This window comes from Python bivittatus, unplaced genomic scaffold, assembly GCF_059951505.1.
Source record: "Python bivittatus isolate LINGU-HERP-01145 unplaced genomic scaffold, Pbiv_v1 ctg000480_np1212, whole genome shotgun sequence".
Lineage (NCBI taxonomy): Eukaryota > Metazoa > Chordata > Lepidosauria > Squamata > Pythonidae > Python > Python bivittatus.
This window is the reverse complement of record NW_028277075.1, coordinates 106,567,330-106,589,078: the sequence shown is the minus strand read 5'-3', so window position 1 is coordinate 106,589,078 and position 21,749 is coordinate 106,567,330. Positions and strand designations below refer to the sequence as shown.

The following is a 21,749-nucleotide window of genomic DNA, read 5'->3' as shown; positions in this document are numbered from 1 at the left end:
ATTTGGGGAAATCCCGGAGCAACTTAAAACTTGTTTCAGAAATAATCATATGAAGTATCCAGAGAAAAAAATGGCTGTTGGATTCTGTCTGTTCTGAGTAAAACTATTATATCAATTTCTTCCATTGTTTCTGCTGACCCCACCAGATCTAACAGAGGGCATGCTCCAGGTCCCCTCTATTAAACAATGTCATCTTGTTGGAAACAGGAGTAGCGCCTTTTCTGTGGCAGTGCCCACCTTCTGGAACAGCATCCTCCTAGAGACCTAGATGACTCTGACTCTGTTAGCCCTTCGTAAGGCTTTCAAGACCTGCCTGTTTCCCCTGGTTGTTGGGCCAGGAGGTTAGGCAAGCACTGTTGATGATGTGGTTTTATGATTGGAATGTATTATTTACCTCGAGTCATGGGGTATTCTTTGTAACTGTTGATTTTTAATCTTCCACCAGCCAGAGTCACTGCTGTGAAATAGGCCTTCATATGAATTATTTAAACAATAAATATCAGAATCCTGATAGCCCAGTTATAAATCAGCCTGAGCTGGATGCACAATGGTTGGAAGTATAAACTGTAATCCATGGGCCAAGGTAACTGTTCAAATCAGCATTCATGCTTATCAAATAAGTGGAGTGGAACTTGTAATAGGGTCCTCACCTGTATTGGGAAGAAATGCAATGTAAACCTCATTAAAACTAGGGGAGAAGAATTCGTTAGAAAATGCTTTAATATATAGTACATCCCCAACAGACTAAGAAATAGAAAACCAATGTTCTTTTTATACTAATCAGCTAAACATCTGATAGATCCAGTATGGTGCTTCTGTTGATTTATATAATAGCTATATTCTACAATTAAGGCAAAATATTTAACAGGTAGTTTCATTAATAAAATATTTAATCATTATTTATATAAGCATAAGTTTAAATACAAACTACAAATGGGATAAATTAATCATTGTTATTTTAAATAGTACACATATTCCAAAAGTTCTAGTAGGCACATAGTATTTCAAATAATAACAAGTGAAATATTTTTCTAAGCAAATCCACTGTTCACTGTATCAATGTACTCAATATCTGAATTTTAGTAGGTAGTTAAATAACCTATTCATTAAGAAGACCAACATAAATTTAGTAAGATCTGGAAGCCAGCTAATACTGAGCTAATTTTTGTTATCTTCTCCTTTCACTACACTTTTAAACTGAAAAAATACATTATCCAAATATACAAATCCACATATTAAACTATTTTTCACACATTTACTTTTCACAATAGGTTAAAAAGATCAACACAAAACTGCTTATCAATTTATGCCCTTTTTCAAAACTTTCAGATACAACCTTCATATTAAGAGGAGTCTGGCAGCATTTTTTCCAACTGACCAATTTTATTAAAAGGCATAAACTTTTGAGAATTGAGCTGCAGCTCATGAAAGCTTACACCTTTTAATAACATTTGCTAGTTGGAAAAGGTACTACCAGATTTTTTGCCACCATATACTAATACAGTCCTCCTCCTAGAACACCTTCATATTACTACCAAAATTACATAAAAAGGTGGATTATACTTCACAGGTATTAGCAAAGATTAAGAAATGTGGTGCCTTAGCAACAAATTTCACTGTGAAGCAATAACGTTACATTTGTGGCACTGACACATTATACTCTTCATTTTACATAATTAATTTTATTTTTAAGGCTTCAATCCTATGTAGCTTACTTAGGAATAAGTCCCACTGGCCTAGATTAGGAATTACTTCTTAGTGAACATGCACAGAATTGGGCTGCATACATATAAAGTGTTTTACTTATGAAAAGAAATACATCTCTCTCATTGCATCTTCTCATTTACATTCTTTATGGTTTATTTGCAGATAAAACAAACACTTATATGGACAGTTAAATCAGATGGTATTAAACAGCATTCAGTACTGCCCACATTTATTTTTAATGGTGCATTACCTTTGACCAGACCGACTGATGTGGAATATATTTGTTAAATAGGAAAAAAATGGACATGAGCTTATTTTTATTTATGCATTCATTCAATTTTGATGCTGCTCAACTCCAACCAACTGTTGTAATTGGTTACAGAAAATAATTTGGCTCTCTATAATTTTACAGGACTATAAAAGCAATTTTCAATTCTAAGAAATAACGTTCTGCTATTTTTCTGAAAAGCAGCAACTGATGGCAATTAGGATTTCCACTCACACAATGGGATTTGCTTCTTTTCCCTCTCCACTGATAAGAGGCAATTTGAGTGTATGCTATCATGCCCCAGGCCGAATAAATGTCCAATATATAATTAAAGAGAACCTACTATCATATATCATAGAACAGACCTTAATGATAGTTCATCTGAAATGACATAGATGTTACATAACTATTACATTTAATAATTTTGGCATCTGCTTCATTAAATTATTCATTCTATCTGACCATATATTGATGTTGTACAAGGGAAGACAATCAATTAAAATTATGTAAACAAAATGTTATTTTTCTAATATTCATGAAGAAAGGGTTCTACTATGAGAAGGTCAAAACAGTAGCACCAATTTGCTATTGACAGGCTAAATGGGAACTATCCCTTTATAAGCAATTCTAAATAGGCAAGTATCTCAACACCGGATGACCAAACAAGAACTGATGCTTCCAATGGAACGAGATCCTGAGATAATTGAGAAATCATTTTCTCCAAAATATACCCATGACGTGGCATAACAACATCATTCTTTTTTAAACACATTACAGGACACAGATCATTCCCACCATCACCTATATATACAATTTGTGAGTATTTAACTCTTGATGTTAAGTTGCTTTCTAAAAATTCTTCTAAGACTTTCCTCTTACACAAATTTATGGGGCACTTTGTACAATCATGGATATGACAATTCTGTACAGAAAGATAGCCAAAGCTATCAAAACTTGCAGGATTTGTAAACACTTCATCAAATAGTTGAAAAACATTTGCTGCTTTTAAAATCCAGTCAATAAAGACAGTATTGGAATCTGATATAATTAGGCAATCAAAAAAGCCTTTGTGTTTGCCAATAAAATCTAAGAGATCTATCATTCCTGAAGTAAATGGGATTGTTGTCATAGTCCTTTTCATCTCTTCTTCTCTTACTCCATTATCTCCTAGGTATCTAAAGACTCTGTCCATATATTCCGTCCAGTGTCCTTTTTGATAGGAGTTTTTTATTTCATCAGGAAGTTTTGAACCAGGTGCACATTTAACAATCCAGGTATCACTGTTCTCATCTACAATTGTATGGTCAAAATCAAAAACCAATAGAAATCTCATTGTTGTTGGGTAAGTATAACCCTGGAAATGAGGAAAAATAATTGTTTAATTATAAATGAAATAAATCATTTCTATAATTATATGTTCATCTGATGGCCTTGGAAAGACAATTTTCAGCAAGAAACATAATACTGAGTCTTATACATAAATAATTCATGATGCTTCTGAAAATGCATCTGAATGCTTCTGAAAATACAAATATCTTTCAAAGAGGAAGGAGTCCAAGCTCCATACAGGTAGTCCTCACTTAACGACCACAATTGGGGCTGGAATTTAGGTTGCTAAGCGATGCAATCATTAAGCAAAACATCACATGACCGGACCCTATTTTACAGCCTTTTTTGTGATGGTCATTAAGCAAATCACCATGGTCATTAAGTGAATCACATGGTCATTAAGTGAATCACATGTTGTTAAGTGAATCGTGGTTTCTCCATTGATTTTGCTTGGCAGAAGCTGGCTGGGAAGGTCACAAATGGCGATAACGTGACCTCAAAGACAGGACGCTTCATTAAATTTTCAAAAAGTATAGAACTGATACAGAGACAGAAATAGATACAGATATATAATTTTTTTAAAAGATTGACCACAATACCTTAGTGATACTCACTGGTTGATGTCTGAGACTTGAATTCATTGGAGTAAGTCAAATAAAGAGTGAATTTATCTCAATTCTGCACGAACATGACTGCAAGCCACTTAACTGTACACAGACAGACAGAAGAAAATGTACGTTCTTATTTTGATCTGGCTTGAATGAACTCAGGAAGACATATAAGTTTTCCCTGCACATTTTACCAACAACCTTGTGTGAGATGAGATTAGGTTTAAAGATAAATTAGCTAATCTTAACCTGTGAGGTTCACAGATGAACAAAACACAAAGCCCACATTATTCAGAGTTTAGAATAACATGATGTAATAATTATTTGTGTATGCAACAAACAGGACTCTATCATCAAAAAAGGCCAGATTCTATGATCATACTTAGATTTTATAGATATTTATGAAATATCAACTCTCTGAATCCATTTGTAGCATGGGATTCTAAACGAAAGAGCCGAATATCTTTCCTCCAACCAGGTTTCATCCAAATATGTTGGGAGTAACAATGGATGTTAACCGTTAGAGCTAGAAGACATCCATCATTACACTAACATATACCTGACTTTACAGCACCAATGTATGGGTTTTAATTTAAAAAATATTTGCTGAAAGATGAGATTTGGCTGAAAAGCTTCAATTTTCTTTGAAATTTACCAAGCATAACTGGACTCTAAATGTGAATTTCACATTTGTCATGGAACCACTTTGAAAATACTGTAGCATAAAAGATCAAGCCAGAAAAGAAATATGTGGGCAATTAAGGTGGCATAGTCCACACTGACTCTGACTTGCTTTTGGTACTGTTTAGAAACAGGCAAAGCACAGAATGAACATCCATACTCTCCTAAGTAATTTATAGTCACTGGAACAAATGCACTTACATTTAAAAATAAACGTTTCGTTATAAGGTCAGCAGGAACAGACTTAAGGCAAACAAAAGCACTCATTCTATTTGCAAGCAGCGGACAGCCTGGCAAGTATGAACTATCAGAGAAGCAATTCATCTTGTTCTGCAGGGACAAGAATGGAACGAAAAGTCAGAAACAGCACAAAGCTTTGCCAAGCATTAGCAGATAAACGGGTCTGCCAGGCGAGAATCTATATAGGCCACATTTTAAGTCGTTAACGAATGAAGGCAGCCGCACTTCCCTAAGCTTTTCAACTGTCCGCAGCAGTCTATAAGCAGTTTAAGCTTCTTTTTGTACGATCGGTATCTTTACAAAAGCCACCAACCGCTATAAAGGCGAGCCATCAACCCGTCAGATCTCTCCTTCGCAGGGAGTCTTAGGGAAGCAACGCTGCCAGGGACGCCGTGGGGAAATGAGGTGCGGGCGATGCGCGAAGGCTCCTCGCGTGCGGAGCAGTCACTCATTGCGAGGCAATTAAACCGCTCCGGCAGGAGGCCAAAGCCGGCCCCAGGTCTTGCCTGGGCCACTGGCCCCGGAGGCGCCGTACCAGACCTATCCCTCGCAGGCAGCCCGTCTTCCGAATGCACCCTCCTAGCTTCGGCCAAAGCCTGGGGACGGACGAGTGAGGGCAGAAGCTGCCAGCCTGCGCAGGTGGAAAAGAGAATCCAGCCGCCCCAAGCCCGGAAAAGAGAAAGCCAGAAGGCGGCCTACCGGCGTCTAGCCGGACGCCCGGCCTAACTGACCTGCAACGTCTTTGCCACGCCAGATCACGTGAGCACTCAAACAAGTCTCGCGCCCTACCGGCCGCAGAGCGTCGCGTAACTTCCCCACCCAGCGGTTCCCCGGTTGCCAGGCAACCGCCGAAAACGCTGCTGCCTCGCACTGCTTTGGTCGGGGCGTCTCGGCGCGGCCTCCCCTTTCCAGTTGCCACGGGGGCGATGCTTCGCCCCGAGGTGCGATTCGGCAGGCGCAAGGGGCAGATCCGAGAGGCTACGCGTGAGTTTGTCACAAGGGAGGCAGAGGCGCCGAGCGGGTGGCGCAGGGAGGGAGGATTGCTGGGCGCCCGAGCTAGAGCCCAACGTAGGCAGTTATCCCCGCCCACCGATTTCTTCCTTGGGTCCTGGAGGGAGGTGGGAGAAGTCCCTGCATCTGTATTAGCTGCGGTTGATTTCCTCAGTCCTTGTCCTGCCAAGGTAAGAAAGAGAATACGACCCGTCAGACTTCCTTAAGAGTACTTACTTCCTTAAGATAGGCTTACGCATTGTCCTACAGAATCACCCAGGTGGTGTAAGCTTTGGTAGACTGAAGTCATATAGTGTATTGGTGTAAGTCAGTGTTTTTCAGACTTGGGGTCTTAAGAGGTGTGGATTTCAACTCCCAGAATTCCCCAGCTGGCATGCCAGCTGGGGAATTCTCAGCATACTGGCTAGGGAATTCTGGGAGTTGAAGTCCACACATCTTAAAGTTGCCAAGTTTGAAAAACACTGGTGTAAATCATGCTTTGTTTAACCATGGGTTAGTGAATAAACTATTTTATGGCTTAAACTACTGACTACAGTTGAATTAAGGTTTGTTTTTCATCTTATGGATAGTGTTGCAGCCACGCCTCCCAGTTCTAACTGGTGAGAAGTTTCAAATTGTTCTAGTGTGTAGCCACTGAAAGTAATTCAATTTCTGTGCTATGTAGAAAAGTGCCATAGAATTTCCCAGTGAAAATAAGATCAGCTTATTGCCTGCTTTTCAGATCTCCTTTCTTCTATGCACAGAGATATCATGTAACATTTTCCCTTGTCCATTGAGGGGAAAGAAATTAAATATTCCCCTTTCCCCAATCACCTGTCCTAGCCTTTCCTACCCTGTTCCTCTTTAAATCTTTTGGGACAAAAATTCACATGGTTGCTTCTGAATGAAAATATTTAGCCTTGAATTGTAAAACTCAGTACATACATAATTTAGGCATGGTTGAAGACTCAGCTGGGCATTAAAGCCATGTTTTGCAAGTAAAGGATTTATGTATGTATGCATATATGTATGTATGGAATTTATAAGCCACCCAATCTGTCATGATGCTGGGTGGTTTATAAAACAAGACAATTAAAAACAAAGATAGATGTAGCTTAAAAAGAGAAAAACCTAATAAACTGAAAAATCTTACAATAGTTTGGCTGCTCATTCTAACACATTATTTATTTAATGTATTTTTCTTTCCTGCACAGCAAATGATGAAGATGATGTGATGGAAGGAATATTTCTTCCAGTGGGAGTAGATCTTCGCCAGATAACTATTTTGCCCAAAGCAGAATGGCAAAGAATTCAAGACAGCCTCACTGCTCGTGCAAGAGAAACAGCACGGATTCACGCTGAAAGGAAAGCACGGAAAGATATGCACTTAAAGTCTCAAGCACTTGTGAATAATTGGACCAACACTATTGCAGTAAGAAGAATCTGTGAATGCCAATGCTTTTGACTCCACTTAAGACATATCTGTTCACCAGGTTTTTGACTGATATTGCTGCATATCTCTGTACTGGCATCTGAAGGCCCTTGCTACTTTCATCAGAATGACGAAAGGAGCATCACACTAACCCTTTTGGCAGCTGGAATTTTCTAAGGTAGAACATAACATGATAAGTTGGAATATGGTTGCATTTTGTCATCAGAATTGATGACAAAACTTCTGTGAAACAGAATAGAGAACCCAGCTGATCCTAGTAAAAGTGTCCCTTGAGATGGGGATATGTTAGACAGAGTTAAAAGGGAAAACGGCATTATTTTATTTAAAACTATGTAAGTATTGTTGGTATTATTTTTAAAAGATGCCAGTTTTATCCCACTTTTACTAATATCCCTAATAAGATTATTTATACTTGCATCACAGGGTATGTCACAACAAAAACTGAAAGCCAAAAAAGTGCGGCAACAGAGACAGGAAGAAGAAAGAAGAAAGGTTGACCTCGAAGAAGCAAAGTACCAAGCGCAGAAGAGAAAAGAGAAAATAGAAGAAGTCAAATTGCAACAGTATTATGAAAATGATAGAGTGAAAGGCTTTCATGTAATATAGCTTACACTTTTTCTTCCTTTTAATTTTTGGCCATGTTACAAGTGTAGAAGACTATTAAGCATTAAACATTTCTTTTGCAGAAAGCCTTATTACTTAGTGAAGTTTTAAAGGAAAGAGATGCTCAGATGGAATTTAAGAAGCAAATCAAGAATCTGCACCACAGCAAGGATGAAGCAATAGAGCGTGAACGTCTAAAAGCTGTACAGTTAGAAGAAGAAAAAGCTAAAACACAGCATATGAAGAGGCTGCAGATTGCTAATGATCAACTGGAACAGTAAATATAAGAGAAATATATTCTTTGCCAAGTTAAAAATATTTCTTCCCCCCCAAAACAACGATATAAAAATTAAGCTGTTTTAGTACTTAGTTTCTTTTCTTCCTCCAGACATTCCTACTATGTCTGTCCTTTTCATTTATGCTAATGGCAAAAAAACCAAACCAAACTTTTATTCAGACACATTCTAAATGAGCAGCTGTTGCAATGAGCAGGATCCTCTTGTGTATATATGCACCCATCATACTAGTCTCTCTCAGGGTAAGCAACTTTATGTGAAACGCAGAAAAAGAATAAGTAGTGAATAAAAGAAATGAAGAGCAGGAGGAAGAGAAAAGAAAACCTAATGAAGTCTAGTTTATACAAACATCATTAACTACCTCTACATATCTTTCCCTCCTTGCAAACCATGCTCAGTCCCACCATGCCTGTATAGTGCTTCATATGTTATCTTTTGTTCTCTAAAGTTCTCACCTTTCTTTTCTATGTCATCTTTTTTTTTTTACCATACACATTTCCTACATACCCTATTCCCATTGCATTCAGTTTAATTTTCTGCTTCTCCTGACATATCCAGCTTGGATTTCTATATTACAAAATGAGCAGAAGCATGCCCTTATACACAGTTATGTTAGCCTTTTTTGACCACCTTCCATTCTACATAACAGTCTGCATACAAGTACTCCTTGTTTAGCAACTGCCTTGTACAGCGACCATTCACAATTATGACAGTGATGAAAAAGTAACTTTGCGAACAATCCTTGCAAACATGAGCTTCACAGGTCTGTAAAGCAAAGGAAAGCTGAAGTAAGATCATAAGCACAGTCACAGTTTCACTTAGTGACCACTTCTCTTAACGACTGAGTTATTGGTCCCAATTATAGTTGCTAAACAAGGACTACCTGTATTGCCTACTACCTGTCTACCAGCATTGGAACATCTTAAAATTTCTCTGTCGATCTTTTCATATCAGAATACATAATTTCATGTACCTGGCCTTATTGCCAATTATGTAAACCTTGAGATTGTTTGCTCCATATTCACTGTCAAAAACAGCTACCTTGGTCTTTAATAACATTCATTTTCAGGTACATGTTGTCATTGCATCTTACAATCTATCTAGCATTCCCTGCAAATCATTCAGATTCTCAACCAGTCACATGACATAATCTGCACATACAATTACATGTCAAAATCTCCAACCCAAACACTTCTCATATAGATACAAGTAGTATTTATACATTTATCCATGGCATCATGTATCCTTGTTTTGCTCCCTGCTCAGTATGCTAACTCACTTTATTCCCATGTTTTACTTTCATCACATACTGGTCTTATATTCAGCAATTAATCCTCAAGTCCATATTTGTGCAAAACGTTCCATGATTCTAGCCGAGTCACTTTATCATATGCTTTCTCTAAATCAACAATTGTACAATAAATTAACATTCTCACATTCATACCTTTCTCATTAATCTACTAGAGAGCAGAAATCTGGTCTTTCCACCACCTGTGCAGCATTAAGCACCACTGCCCTTCCCAATTTTTCTCTTATTGTCACCTCTCATAACCTTTCAGTTAGAATTCTGCCAAATACCTTTCCAGATACAACTGACAAATTCATTCCTCTGTAGCAGTTGCATTTATGGTTGTTACCTTTACCATCATTCATCCATCTGTCCGGCACAGACGCAATCTTCACATTCATATTAAACAAGTCACACAGCCACTCCATAACTAAACCACATATTTACATATTTTTCCACTTACAGTGTTTACACCTGATGCCTTACTACTTTTCAACATTTTCATAATATTTATTACTTTCTTTTACAATTTTTTCTCAGACACTAACATTTATAGCATTTGTTTCAAATCCTTTTTTTGATGTATCGCTATCATTTGCATGCAAATTTCATTTAAAATTATCCTTCCAGCATTCCCTCTCTCTGGTTTCACCCCAAATCACTTCATCACTTTTATTCTTAATGCCATTCACTCTGCTTGAGGTTTCTTGTTCAGCCATTTCACTTCCCCAAACATTTAACAAATACAGAGAGAATTGCTCTGTGTTTTCCCTGCCTTTTTTAGTCTTAGCCATTCCTTGCTCTCTTTGGCAACATTCTTTGCAACTATATTTTTCTCCAGATATGTTTCATAGAATAACTTGCTCTTGTCTTCAATGTTTTCAGTAATCATTCTCTTACATGTATGAAGGGGGTACTTGGCCTATGAGACAGACTTAGCAGTAGTTTGGAGATTTCAACATTTGCTTTAAAATATTGGGAATCTTGGTGATAGTTTGACTAAAAGACTGAAGACTGTATTTACCACAATACATTTGGATGATGATGCCGTTTCCATGAATCGTTGATGAATTTCAGAGATAGGTAGGGGACCCTATGGCTCTTCGAATGTTCTTGAATTAGCATGCTTAGCAACATGTCAGCATTGTTGAAGATGAGGAATACGGAGTTCAGCAATATTTGGAGAACCATAGGCTCCCCATGCCTGCTTTACACATTAGTAAATGCTCATTCTCTTTATGTGTTTTTAGGATAAAAGAACATGAACATCTAGCAAATGTAAGCAGATTAGAAGAGAAAAAAGAAAGAGAAGACATTCAGGCATTGACTAAGTTATATCAGTTGGAAATGCAAGAAAAAGAGCAAGAGGAACGTAAAGATAAGATTAAACGGAGACAAGCACATCTGGTATGTTGTGAGAATCTAGTAAGCAAATACTTGAAGCTGAATGCAAAGTAGAGGTAAGAAACTTCTGTCCTCCAGATATTTAGGCTGACAGTTCCCATAATCCTTGTTAAATAGCTATGCTGCTGAGATTTATGGAAGCATAATCCAAAATAGGCTACCTGTGCCAATCTAAAGAGCACTTTTTGGTCCTTACAATATTCAAGAGAGTTTTAGGGGTGCAGGTTTTGAATACTCTCAAGTTGTTCAGAGATCTGTTTCTAACAAATGGAGAAAGAGCTGGTGCATAATCAACAGCCTGCATTTTTGGAAGGTGAGAGATTCAAAATTTCAGAACTGATTCAAAATCAAGCAGTCTTGATAGTAATAGTGATTTCTGTTATAGATTAAGTGGTAGAAAATGCTGTTGAACTATAATATTTAACCCCCTGCTGGCAAACATAAAGACAGTTTCACTTTTGTATGTCGTCACCTGTTTGCTTCATGGTGGAGTTTGACCAGAAGATAATATAGTTTCTGCATCTGACTGAACTGTCTTGTGCTTTAGATTTGCAGCCGGTGAGAAAAAATAGCATTTAATTATATTTCTTGCAGGGAATTGCCCTGCAAATAGTTCCTAAAATGTATGTATGCGTGAGATGACATTAATATGTTTGTTGCTTCTTGCTTCTTTCTTGCAGAACAGCGTGCCTTTCAGGTTTGTTGAAGCAGCACAAATGCTTTTACAGGTAGTCCTTGCTTAACGACCGTTCGTTTAACAATGGTTTGAAGTTACGACGGCCTCAGAAAGGGTGTTCTATGGCCTGTAAAGCACTTCCAGATGTTGTAAAACATCGTGCCGCCCCCTCATGGTCACGTGGCCACGTTTCGGGAGCTTGACAACCAGCTCGCATTTATGACTGATTGCCAAGTGTCCCGCAATCATGTGACCATTTGCAATCTTCTCTGCTGGTTTCCCCATTGGCAGGAAAGGATGCAAGTGAAGGAGATGTGGTGATGTGCAGGAACAGAGCTCAAATCCTGAAGACTTGAGCTCCATTCCTCCAGCCCCACCAAGGATCTCCCCTCCATTCGCGGAGGGAAGGGGAAACCCCTTGGCGCTGGGAAGGAATGGAGCTCAAACCATCAGGACTTGAGCTCCATTCCTTCACACCAGTGAAACCTCTTAGCAGATCTGAAAATACTGAAGATCTGAGCTCTGTTCCTGCCCACCACTGAGAGGGGAGGGGAAAGCTCTCAGTGGTGGGCGGTACGGAGCTCAAATCCTGAGGAACTAAGCTCTGTTCCTCCAGCTCCAGGAAGGATTTCTCCTCCGTTCATGGAGGGGAGGGCAAACACTTTGGTGGGCTTTAGGAACATTTGAGAGTGAAAGGGCTGCCTGCTGGGAGGATTTCAGCTTCACGCTGAACTGAAATCCTTCACTAGACAGCACTTTTGCTCCGTCCGCTTAACAACCCAGGAGATCATTTAACAACCGCAACTAGGAGTGCCCAGATTGCGGTCATTGAGCAAAGCAGTCATATGGGCATCTCACTTAACAACCACTTCATTCAATGATCAAGATTCCGGCCCCAATTGTGGTCGTTAGGCGAGGACTACCTGTATTTCTCACTGTTTGATGTTAGAAACGTATGCTATCCTTCATGTTCTTTTTTCTCCATCATGAAAGGAAGGACTGAGAAGGGCATCAGCAAATGCCATGGAATATTAGCAGTTTTTAACCAACTACAGAACAAAATGTATCATCATTACATCACTGTGGTTCTTTGTTCTGATACATCAAAAGGACTCTGCCTAACTCTTTAATTAGCATAGGAAGTTATTCCAAGCAGTGTTCTGTTCCTGAATTTTACTTTAATTGACATCTCTTGAAATGTTAAGAAGAATATGAGTTGTAAACCAGAAGAGGTAGGCAGAATGCAGTGGTCTGCCTGTCTGTGATCTCTTCACTTCTGTACGCAGGCATGGAAAGTAAAGGGGAGATACTGGCTTGGTGATACTTGGCCTGTTTTGTGGCCAAGAAAGTACAGGCATGGGAAAACCCTAAGAAGTGAGAAAGATGTGTAGACACAGCACGTGGCTAGTTGGGTCTGCTTTTTTCCTTTTGAGCCCATCCAAAGCTCCTATTATGCATTTAGAGGCTGTTTGTTTGCTTTCCTGCCTTTTAGTTCTGAATACCTCTGACTAAGAGGTGTTTTTGTTTGTTGCCTTCAGCTCCTAAGTTCAGGTTATTCTCCCACTACCCTTTCATTTTCTGGATGAGAGGATAAAAATTTTTCTCATCCCCCATCTTGGTATATAAAAAAATCCCATCCTGGAATAATTCTTCCCATCTGCTGAGCAAGGCAGGGATCACGTGATCAAGACCCCTGTCTTAGTGGGGGCCATAGACTCCATCTTGTTCTTTTTTGCCCTTCATCAGGGCGGAAGTCTCTTTTTTGGTGTTCCTTTTTTTGTTGTTTTTTTCTGGCATAAATTTGTAAGAACTAGAATCTTTTTCCTTCTGGCTGTTTGTTGCAGCTCTTCTCTACCCTTTACGCTTCTGCTGCTGCTATTATTACTATTTTAATTATTTTTAAAAAGGGTCTCCAAAAGTCTCTGATTTTAATCTCTCTCTTCCCAGCATTAATTCTTTATCTTTTCTTCTCCCCCCCCCCCCCCCGTGTTCCCCTTTGGTTGTCCAAAATGTTTCCAACTTTGGTTCTGCAATTTCTCCCTCACGTTTCTCTTTGAGTTCTGCCCCTTGGTTTTAAAAGGATTTAAATTTTCTATCTTCATCAGAGTGAAGGGCTAGGTTAAATTTGACTCTGCACATGAGCAAGAGCCATGCTGGGAGACTTAAAGCAGTAGTAAAGAATAAATGAACTAACTTTATTTATGAAGCAACAAAGCAGTGCCATTGGAAGCCACAGCTCTTTAGCTAAGAATTGGGAGACTGGGGATTTGGCAACAAAATGCATTTTCAGTTTTGTCTGATTATTTTAAAGGCATATGTTGCTGACCAGGTAACTCTCAAAGCTATAGAAAAGCAAAAACAAGAAGAAGAAGATGAGAGAGTTCGAACACATTTTAGAGCAAAGCAAGCAATGGATAAGTTGAAAAAAGTAAAAGAAGAAGAGTTACACAGGTACATGAGAATAATAATTAAACTAAAATGCATGACTCAAAATAAAGAAGACGCATATGCCACAGATAATGATTTCCTTCCTGTAGAGATTCTATTAGTCCTTGGGGTTCTCTGAGCTTGGTTCTTTTCTTGCAAACGTTTCATTACCTGGCTAGGTAACATCTTCAGTGCTAGAATGGGATGCGGTTTGCTCTCTGTTTATATATTGTAGCATGCCCTGCCGGTGTTGGTGGGGGTGGGGGTTTTGTTCTGTTCCTCTGGTAGTTCCTTGATTAGGGCATTGTTTATTGCTTGCTTGTGTGCCCAGTGGTAACCTCTGCTTATCTGGGTGATGATTGCTGGTGAGGAGCTGTTCTGGTCCTTTGTGTTCTTTTCTATTTTCTCTTTTGAATAGAGTGTAGATGCTGTTTATGTCTCTGTTAATTGCTGCCTTTTCTGAATACCAAGCTTCCAAGAATTCCCTTGCATTTTTGAATTTAGCTTGGTCTAAAATGCTGACAGTTTCCCAGTTAAAACTGTGCTTATATCTGTCCATGTGTTGTGAGATTAAGGAGTTTTCATCCTGTTTTCTGACTGCTAGTTGGTGTTCATGGACGTGCTCTGCCAGCCTTCTGCCTGTCTGTCCTACATAGTGTTTGTTGCAGTCCTTGCACTGTATGTTGTAGATGACTCCTGTTTTTTCTTCTTGTGCTACTGGGTCTTTTGGTTTACTTAAGATACTTTGGAGGGCTTTAGTTGGTTTGTGTACCATGGAGATGCCATGTGGTTGTAATAGTCTGTTGGTGGTTTCTGAGACGTTTCTCATGTATGGCAGTATGATCATTTTCATAGTTTGCGTTGTTTGTGTTGTAGTAGGTTGAGTGGTCAGGCACTTTTTGATAAAGTTGTGTGGATATATGGCTCTGCCATCTGGCCTGGGGTGGGGAGGGAGGTCATCAAATGTGGGGTGGGCTAGCCCCTTAGAGGCCTGGTGTTGCTGCCTTGAACCATCGGCCTCCTGGATTTTTTTTCCTTTTATTTTTGTAAATGTGTATTGTTATAGATTTTAATTGTATATCTATTTATTGTTTTAATATGTTGTGAGCCGCACAAAGTCCCCCATTGGTGGGAGATGGGTGGGGACAAGTTTAATAAATAAATAAATAAATAAATATCCATTTTGTTGGAAGATGTTGCATAGGTGGTCTGTTTCCTTTTTCTGCTGTTCTGGGTTGCTGCAGTGCATTTGTGCTCGCTTGAATAATGTTCTTACACAGCTCCTCTTGTGGGAGGTTGGGTTGTTACTTTGGTAATGGAGTACTTGATTAGTGTGGGTTGTCTTCCAATAAACTTGGGTTTCTAATTTACTGTTGTTTCCTCTGCTGATGAGGATATCCAGGATGCCACAGTATATAAACAGAGAGCAAACCCCATCCCATTCTAGCACTGAAGATGTTACCTAGCCAGGTAATGAAACGTTTGCAAGAAAAGAACCAAGCTCAGAGAACCCCAAGGACTCCACAGTTCAACCCTGAGCTACACATATTTGCCTCTACTGGTATTATAGGTCTCCTTAATATTTTACATTTTAGGAGACTGTTATTAATATAACATTTTAGGAGACTGAGGACCACAAGTGTACAAAATGTTCTGTACTAGTGACAAAACAGTTGGGATATTCCAAAACACTCTATTTTCTTCCACACCATGCTTCTTCTAGCTATCCTGGAGTCACTGGTAGTTTTCTGCAAATAAATCAGGATAAGAATTAGTTTCAAAGAGTACTGGACATAGGGCAGCTCTGAACTGAATGTTTTGGACATATCTACTTCAGTTCTTTGCTGAAGATGGCCACATCTAGCCAACCTTGGCAAATCTTGAAAAACCTAAGCAGGAATGGGAGACCACCAAGAAAATTGTAGACTAGACTGGGAAGTTGAACAGTATTCCCAGAAGGCAGTGACCAATCCTTTCCTTACAGTTGCCAAGAAAACAACATGGGCAGGAGTGCAGCTAAATTTGATGTTGCCTTGACTTTTCAATTCATTTTAACCAATATAAAGAATAATTTTCTGAACAATACTTTTTAATTATATGATACAGATAATGGCTTGGATTCCGCTGAGGAACTCCATTGCCTCAGTAGAGTTTGCTAAATACACCATTGATTCCCCTGTAGCTTGTTGCTCCTTTTGGAAATCCATGAATGATTGAGGAACTTGGAGGAATAATGTAGTGATAGCACAGGGGACTGCAGAAGGAGTGGAAAATTGGATTGAAACTTATTCCACCGGTGCAAGGAGCTCATCCATGCAAAGAACATCCCATCCAACATCAGCTGCATTGGGATGACACTGCATATGCACCCATTTAATGCTATTGTTACTCGATAAAAATTGGGAGTTGCACAAAAGCTGTTTGTGCAGTTAGGACATCAGTATGGAGTTCCTGAATAATTTGTTATGTTAACCAGCTCATTCTTATCCAACCTGGATCCTTCAGTTATATTATATTATGACCCTTACCCTCAACCATCATGGATATTGGCTAGGAATTATAGATGCTGTGGATTTACACAGAGAGCATCTCTGGAGAGCATCAAATTAGGAAAGCAACCTCCTTTCCATGCTAAGTCTTTGCTGGCCTAATCAATGCCTGAAGTAAACTGTAAAGTTGTGTCTTGATAATCAGTCTTCATAATAAATCATTTGTGTGGGGATAGAGAAATAAAATGTACTACCTAAATTCATATCTTCAATAATTAGTTTCCAATCATATACAGTGGTACCTCGGGTTACGAACGCCTCTGTTAACGAACTTTTCGGGTTACGACCAGCTCCGGCCACAAAAATTTACCTCGGTTTGCGAACTCCGCCTCCGGGTACGAGCAGGCTACGCGGCCATTTTCCCTCCCGTGACATGATCCATGGCCATTTTTCCGCCCCTGACACGTGGTCCGTGGCCATTTTCCGCCCCTGACACGTGGTCCGCGGCCATTTTCCCCCCCGACACGTGGTCCGTGGCCATTTTCCGCCCCTGACACGTGGTCCGTGGCCATTTTTCTGCCCGACATGTGGTCTGCGGCCATTTTCCGCCCCTGACACATGGTTGTAGGGAGGGGGACTCTCCCTCCAAGCAATAGCCGCCTCCCTGTCCTCCACACCAGAACAGATTAACGGTAATTACATTGAACCTTATGGGGAAATTTCCTTCGGGTTGCAACCAATTTGGGTTGTGGCCAGAGTCACGGAACGAATTAAGTTCGTAAACCGAGGTTCCACTGTACTTCTGAGCAGTTTTTTCCTATGAATTATGTACTCTGTCAATTCAGTTTCTTCTATCAGGACTATGCATGCTTCAGAGCACACAGGAATGCCCTGTCTGTGATACATTACAATTTCCAGGATTGCAATTGTGCAGTCCTGAAAACAGACATGACTGCTTTAATGAGTTGCAGACAGATGCTACATTCATATATTCCAAAGCATCTCTTCTGATTCAAATCCAAAGCACTCCACAGCTCCATTTCATGTTTTTGCATAGGAGCAGCAGTTTATTTCTGGATTAAAACTGGAGATATTTGTCTTGATATAACTCCTGTAACAATAAGCCAGCACTCTTTTCTTTGCCAAGCCACTCACAGAAGAGATTGTGCTTTGGAGATAAAGGGCTGCACTTCAGAAACTCCTCCCATCATTCTTCTATACTGATGGGTGAAAAATTTCTGTTCATCCTTATTGTCATCCTCAGGATGATGTTCTTGTGTACTCCTATTTCTTGGAAGAGACAGGAGCTGTTTGTGCCAAATGGGGCTTCCCTTTTCTAACAGAAAGACACAATCAGTGCCTTATGTCCAGTGCGGAATCTAATTAAGGCATACTTCAGACCATGCTAGCATACAAGGTAGTAAGTACTGAACTATTACAGATTAATGGAAGAGCAGAGGGAAAGGATTACTAACCGCCTCTTAGCGCGAATGAAAAAGAAGACGGATGATGAAGATGAGCGTATCGCTAGAGAAATTGCAGAGGCAGAAGAGGAGCGTGCTAGGGAGCTCAAAGCTAAAGAAGAAAAGTTGCAGGCTGATCTGAAATCCATTGCAGAACACAGAATCAATGTGGTAAGGAAAAAAAAATCTATATAGCTTGTATTTTTTCTGACATGTTCCTCTATTTCATAGTAGTCAGCTTCTAAAATTAGACTCTTTCGAGTGTACAGTGACCTGCCCTTCCGAGCAACTTGTATGGAGCAGGTTTAATGGAAACAAGTGGGGTTTCCTTTCAAATAGAAGTACTTAGGAATGGGTTGCCCCAGATTTTACAGTAAGATCAGGACAACTCTAAATTATTTTGTAGCAGGTCATGTAGTCATCAGATTTTAGATTTCATTATTATGGGATACATATAAGATTGTATTATTCTAGATAAAAATGAAAGAAGAGAAGGAAAAACAGGAGAGGTTGGAAGGTGAAAAAATACTTCGGGAACTGATAGAAGCAGACCGGATCTATCAAGAACTGGAGAAGGATAAGAAACATAGAAATCATTGTGCAAACTTAAAATTGCAAGAAACCCATGTCATGCAGATAGTAAGTATACACGTTATTATAGCTGGAAAGTATTTCAACCTGTAAAATTTCTGTTCAGTCCTAGGAGGGTAAGAGGAAACCTCACTTCTGTATCAGGGTATCATTTCAGGGACAGTTTTATTTCTAATTTGAAATGTGCAAACACATTAAGGAAAGGAGCATCCCATCCTGTCAGAGAACATTAAAACTATAAAAGATCAGAATCTTTGTTAGTACAATGCAGTAGAACAAGGCTTAAATCTGCATATTGGAACAGAAAGCGTTTGCAGAAATAATTTTTTGCAGAACTCTCTTTTACAGCACCACAAATGTTTAGAGATTATTCATACTTCATTTCCAGATAGTGGTAAATTTTTATTTTTTGTTACTATGTGGATTTATCTATTACTTTTTAAAGTAACATTTAAATTATATTTTAATCATCTTGCTGGGGAGATTTTAAAAAATCATAGCAAGGCATTTCCATTATTAAAACTAACAGTGCTTGCAATCTTATTGGCAGTCCATAAGAAATCAATTTTGGATGAACTTGTGATATAAATGTCAGTCTTATATTGCAGCTAGTAAACCATAAGACCTAAATCCAGAAGCTTTCATTTCTCACCTTTTGCATCCAGAAACACATCAAGAACTAGCAGTTTAATATTTGCTATTTTGAAAAAACTGTATTCCGTTCATTTGTGCAGGAATGCTTTTTAATAGAACTAATCTCAAAATCCTTAAAAGCAAATGTATTTATCAGAATGTGAATTGCACTTGAATTGTATATGTTTGATATGCAAATTGAGGATTTTGCTTAATTTTTTGTACGGTAGTGGTTTATTGGGTTTGGGTTCAAAGAAAAACAGGATTCCCACAAGGATCAGCACACATATACAGTATACATTTTTCAAATTAATTTTTCCCAATACAGGCTGAAAAAATGGCACGAGAAGAGAGTGAGAAGCAGCAGGATACTGAATACGTTAAACAAAAAGAACTTATTGCATTGTACAAGGAGCAGGAGTTCCAGAAATATGCAAATAAAATAATTGATGAACAGTCCAAGACTACTCAGAAACTTTACCCACTTCTCAGAACACTACATGAAGGCATTCCTAAATTCAGTGGTCCAGCTTATAATGAATGCCATCACTTTTGTGAGAAGGATGCTAGTAAGCCACCATACCTAGGTGAAACAGCTCAAGAAATGAAGCTATTAAATGAACATCATACTAAAGCACGATTAGGATTTACATGGTAAAAAGCATTTGGAAGGATAAAATAGAAGTGTAACACATTTTTCACAATCCAAATTGTGAAAAATACAGTGAAAAGAAGTAAGTTTATAATAAAGTTTGCAGCTCTCTTGGTATGGCTCTCTTTGCAGAAAGCTGCTTAATTTAAAATTTTTGGTTGGAAATAAAATCTAGTTAATCCTTAGTAGCATCTGTCCTTTCTTTCACTTTTCCCTTGTGTTACTGTGTGATTTATAACCTGATTTTCTACTCTAGCAAATACTCAAGATAACGAACAAAATTCATTAAGTACATAAGTTAAAATGCTAAAACCAATCAATGATTAGAAGCCTGGCAAAAAAGATACATCTCTACAGATTTTCTGAATGATGATGGCAGGGGCTAAATGCAACTCCCAAAGGAGTTGGGAGCAGTGCAGAAAGCTCTTCCCTGTGCCACAAAGTTGGACTTCTGACAGCAGGAACATCTTCAAAAGGTCCCCTCCTGCACACAACAGCTGCACATATTTGTAACAGAATATGTGATCTCATAGGCCCAAAGCTTTGAAGTGTAATACCAATACTTTAAACTCTGCCTAGTAAGCAATAGGTCATCAGTGCAGATCTTCCAGTACAGCTATAATATGATCCCCAAACCTCACGTTGGTTAGATTAATTGCAATATTTTGCAGCAGTTTTCCAAAATAGGTCCATGTAGACTGGATTGCAGTAGTCAGGATATGAGCGATCCCTTGTCAGCTCTGACCAGCTCAGGAGCTAGTGCATCGCAATTGTCACAGTTGCTGTCTATAGATTTAATTTCAATGGCGCATGAAGGAGGTGAGCTGCTGCGTTCTCAGCAAATGCAACCCACCTGAAATAAGCTTAACCTCAACCCCTGAGCCCAGTAGCCATGCTGTCTTGTCTAGATTTAACTTCAGATTGTTTTCCCTCATTCAGCCCATTTTTTTTTATCCCGCCTTTATTATTTTTATAAATAACTCAAGGTGGCGAACATACCTAATACTCCTTCCTCCTCCTATTTTCCCCACAACGACAACCCTGTGAGGTGAGCTGGGCTGAGGGAGAGCGACCGGCCCAAAGTCACCCAGCCGGCTTTCCTGCCTAAGGCGGGACTAGAACTTGCCGTCTCCTGCTTTCTAGGCCGGTGCCTTCACCACTAGGCCAAACTGGCTCTCGTTGTTGTTGTTGTTGTTGCTGTTGTTGAAGTTATTGAACCATTATTGAACTCAGGCAACCTCAAGGATGCTTGTGGCGTCCTTGGAGTTGGATTGGAAGGAATAGGTTTGTGCAAACCTTAGAATTAGAAGTACTTCAAAATCAAAGTACTGTAGTCCGTTTCATAGCCAAAACAGTTATTCTGAGGTCAGAAACAGGTTGTTTTGACCTTCCTGTTTGGATCATTCCAGTGCTGTAATGGTGATAGTGGTTGGGTCCCAACTACTCTGTGAGTGAAGAAGTTAATTCCACGAGGAAGAAAAAAGAATCTGTTGCTGTTCTCGGACATGTACGTACTGTAACACAAAAGGAATTTTCTCTCTCAGCTAGCCCTCACAAGGAGGGCTTTGCTATTCTGCCCTATCAAGACTCTTTGTTCAAATAATCTTTGTCTATACCCAATTAAAAGATGCTGAACCAAGTAATTTTTTCCCTTTTTATTCTGAAATACATGAATGCAGCTAGTTCTTACTGATAACATGCTAACATTCAGCAGAGTTTTGAGCTCGAAACAGTGCTGTTTTTCCTAGTCCAAAACTCTGGGTGAACCCCGCCCCCCTCCGCCAGTGATTTCATACAGATTTTGAACAGCGTGGGGAATAAGTTAGAACCCTGTGGAACATGATAGGTCTATGCATGGGATCAAGCAGCAGTCCCTTCTGGATATATGGTCTGTCACAACCTGAAGAGGAAAGACTGGAATCACTGCAAAGTGTCCTCAGGGCTTATTCCC

General features: G+C 39.3%; 2 protein-coding genes across 11 annotated transcripts in view; one reads left to right on the top strand and one right to left on the bottom strand.

Annotated features, from left to right (window-relative positions):
* Window positions 1-708: 708 nt before the first annotated feature.
* Window positions 709-6,174, bottom strand: PHOSPHO2 (phosphatase, orphan 2). 6 transcript variants are annotated; one of them, XM_088146712.1, is made up of 4 exons: window positions 5,565-6,174; window positions 4,795-4,923; window positions 3,904-4,011; window positions 709-3,329 (listed from the first exon to the last, which is right to left on the bottom strand). In XM_088146712.1, the coding sequence occupies exons 3-4, from the start codon at window positions 3,943-3,945 to the stop codon at window positions 2,583-2,585; spliced, it is 789 nt and encodes a 262-aa protein (XP_088002838.1). In that variant the 5' UTR covers window positions 3,946-4,011; window positions 4,795-4,923; window positions 5,565-6,174; the 3' UTR covers window positions 709-2,582. The 6 variants fall into 6 exon arrangements, with proteins under 6 accessions (XP_088002838.1, XP_088002837.1, XP_025030305.1 ...); XM_088146711.1 differs by lacking the exon at window positions 5,565-6,174 and adding an exon at window positions 5,533-5,562; XM_025174537.2 differs by lacking the exon at window positions 5,565-6,174 and adding an exon at window positions 5,147-5,555.
* Window positions 5,466-21,749, top strand: part of CFAP210 (cilia and flagella associated protein 210) — an 18,739-nt gene continuing 2,455 nt past the window's right edge. Inside the window, exons 1-9 of one of the 5 annotated variants that reach the window (XM_088146709.1) lie at window positions 5,466-5,592; window positions 7,038-7,255; window positions 7,700-7,873; window positions 7,963-8,156; window positions 10,714-10,870; window positions 13,855-13,994; window positions 17,901-18,093; window positions 18,397-18,561; window positions 19,475-20,607. In XM_088146709.1, the coding sequence (XP_088002835.1) occupies window positions 7,058-7,255; window positions 7,700-7,873; window positions 7,963-8,156; window positions 10,714-10,870; window positions 13,855-13,994; window positions 17,901-18,093; window positions 18,397-18,561; window positions 19,475-19,804 (1,551 nt within the window). In that variant the 5' untranslated portion in view covers window positions 5,466-5,592; window positions 7,038-7,057 and the 3' untranslated portion in view covers window positions 19,805-20,607. Of the gene's footprint in view, window positions 5,593-5,663; window positions 5,818-5,941; window positions 6,015-7,037; window positions 7,256-7,699; window positions 7,874-7,962; window positions 8,157-10,713; window positions 10,871-13,854; window positions 13,995-17,900; window positions 18,094-18,396; window positions 18,562-19,474; window positions 20,608-21,749 lie in introns of those variants that run through there. The other 4 variants (XM_007421849.3, XR_015797257.1, XM_088146708.1 and 1 more) reach the window with 4 other exon arrangements.

What these genes read in the sequence shown, in the direction of transcription:
- PHOSPHO2 (XM_088146712.1), bottom strand. Translation starts at nt 3,945, where the DNA reads ATGAATTCAAGTCTCAGACATCAACCAGTGAGTATCACTAAG. An exon ending in AACCAGTGAGTATCACTAAG is followed by an intron (nt 3,330 to 3,903) that starts GTATTGTGGTCA and finishes CCTCATTTCCAG; the next exon opens with GGTTATACTTACCCAACAAC.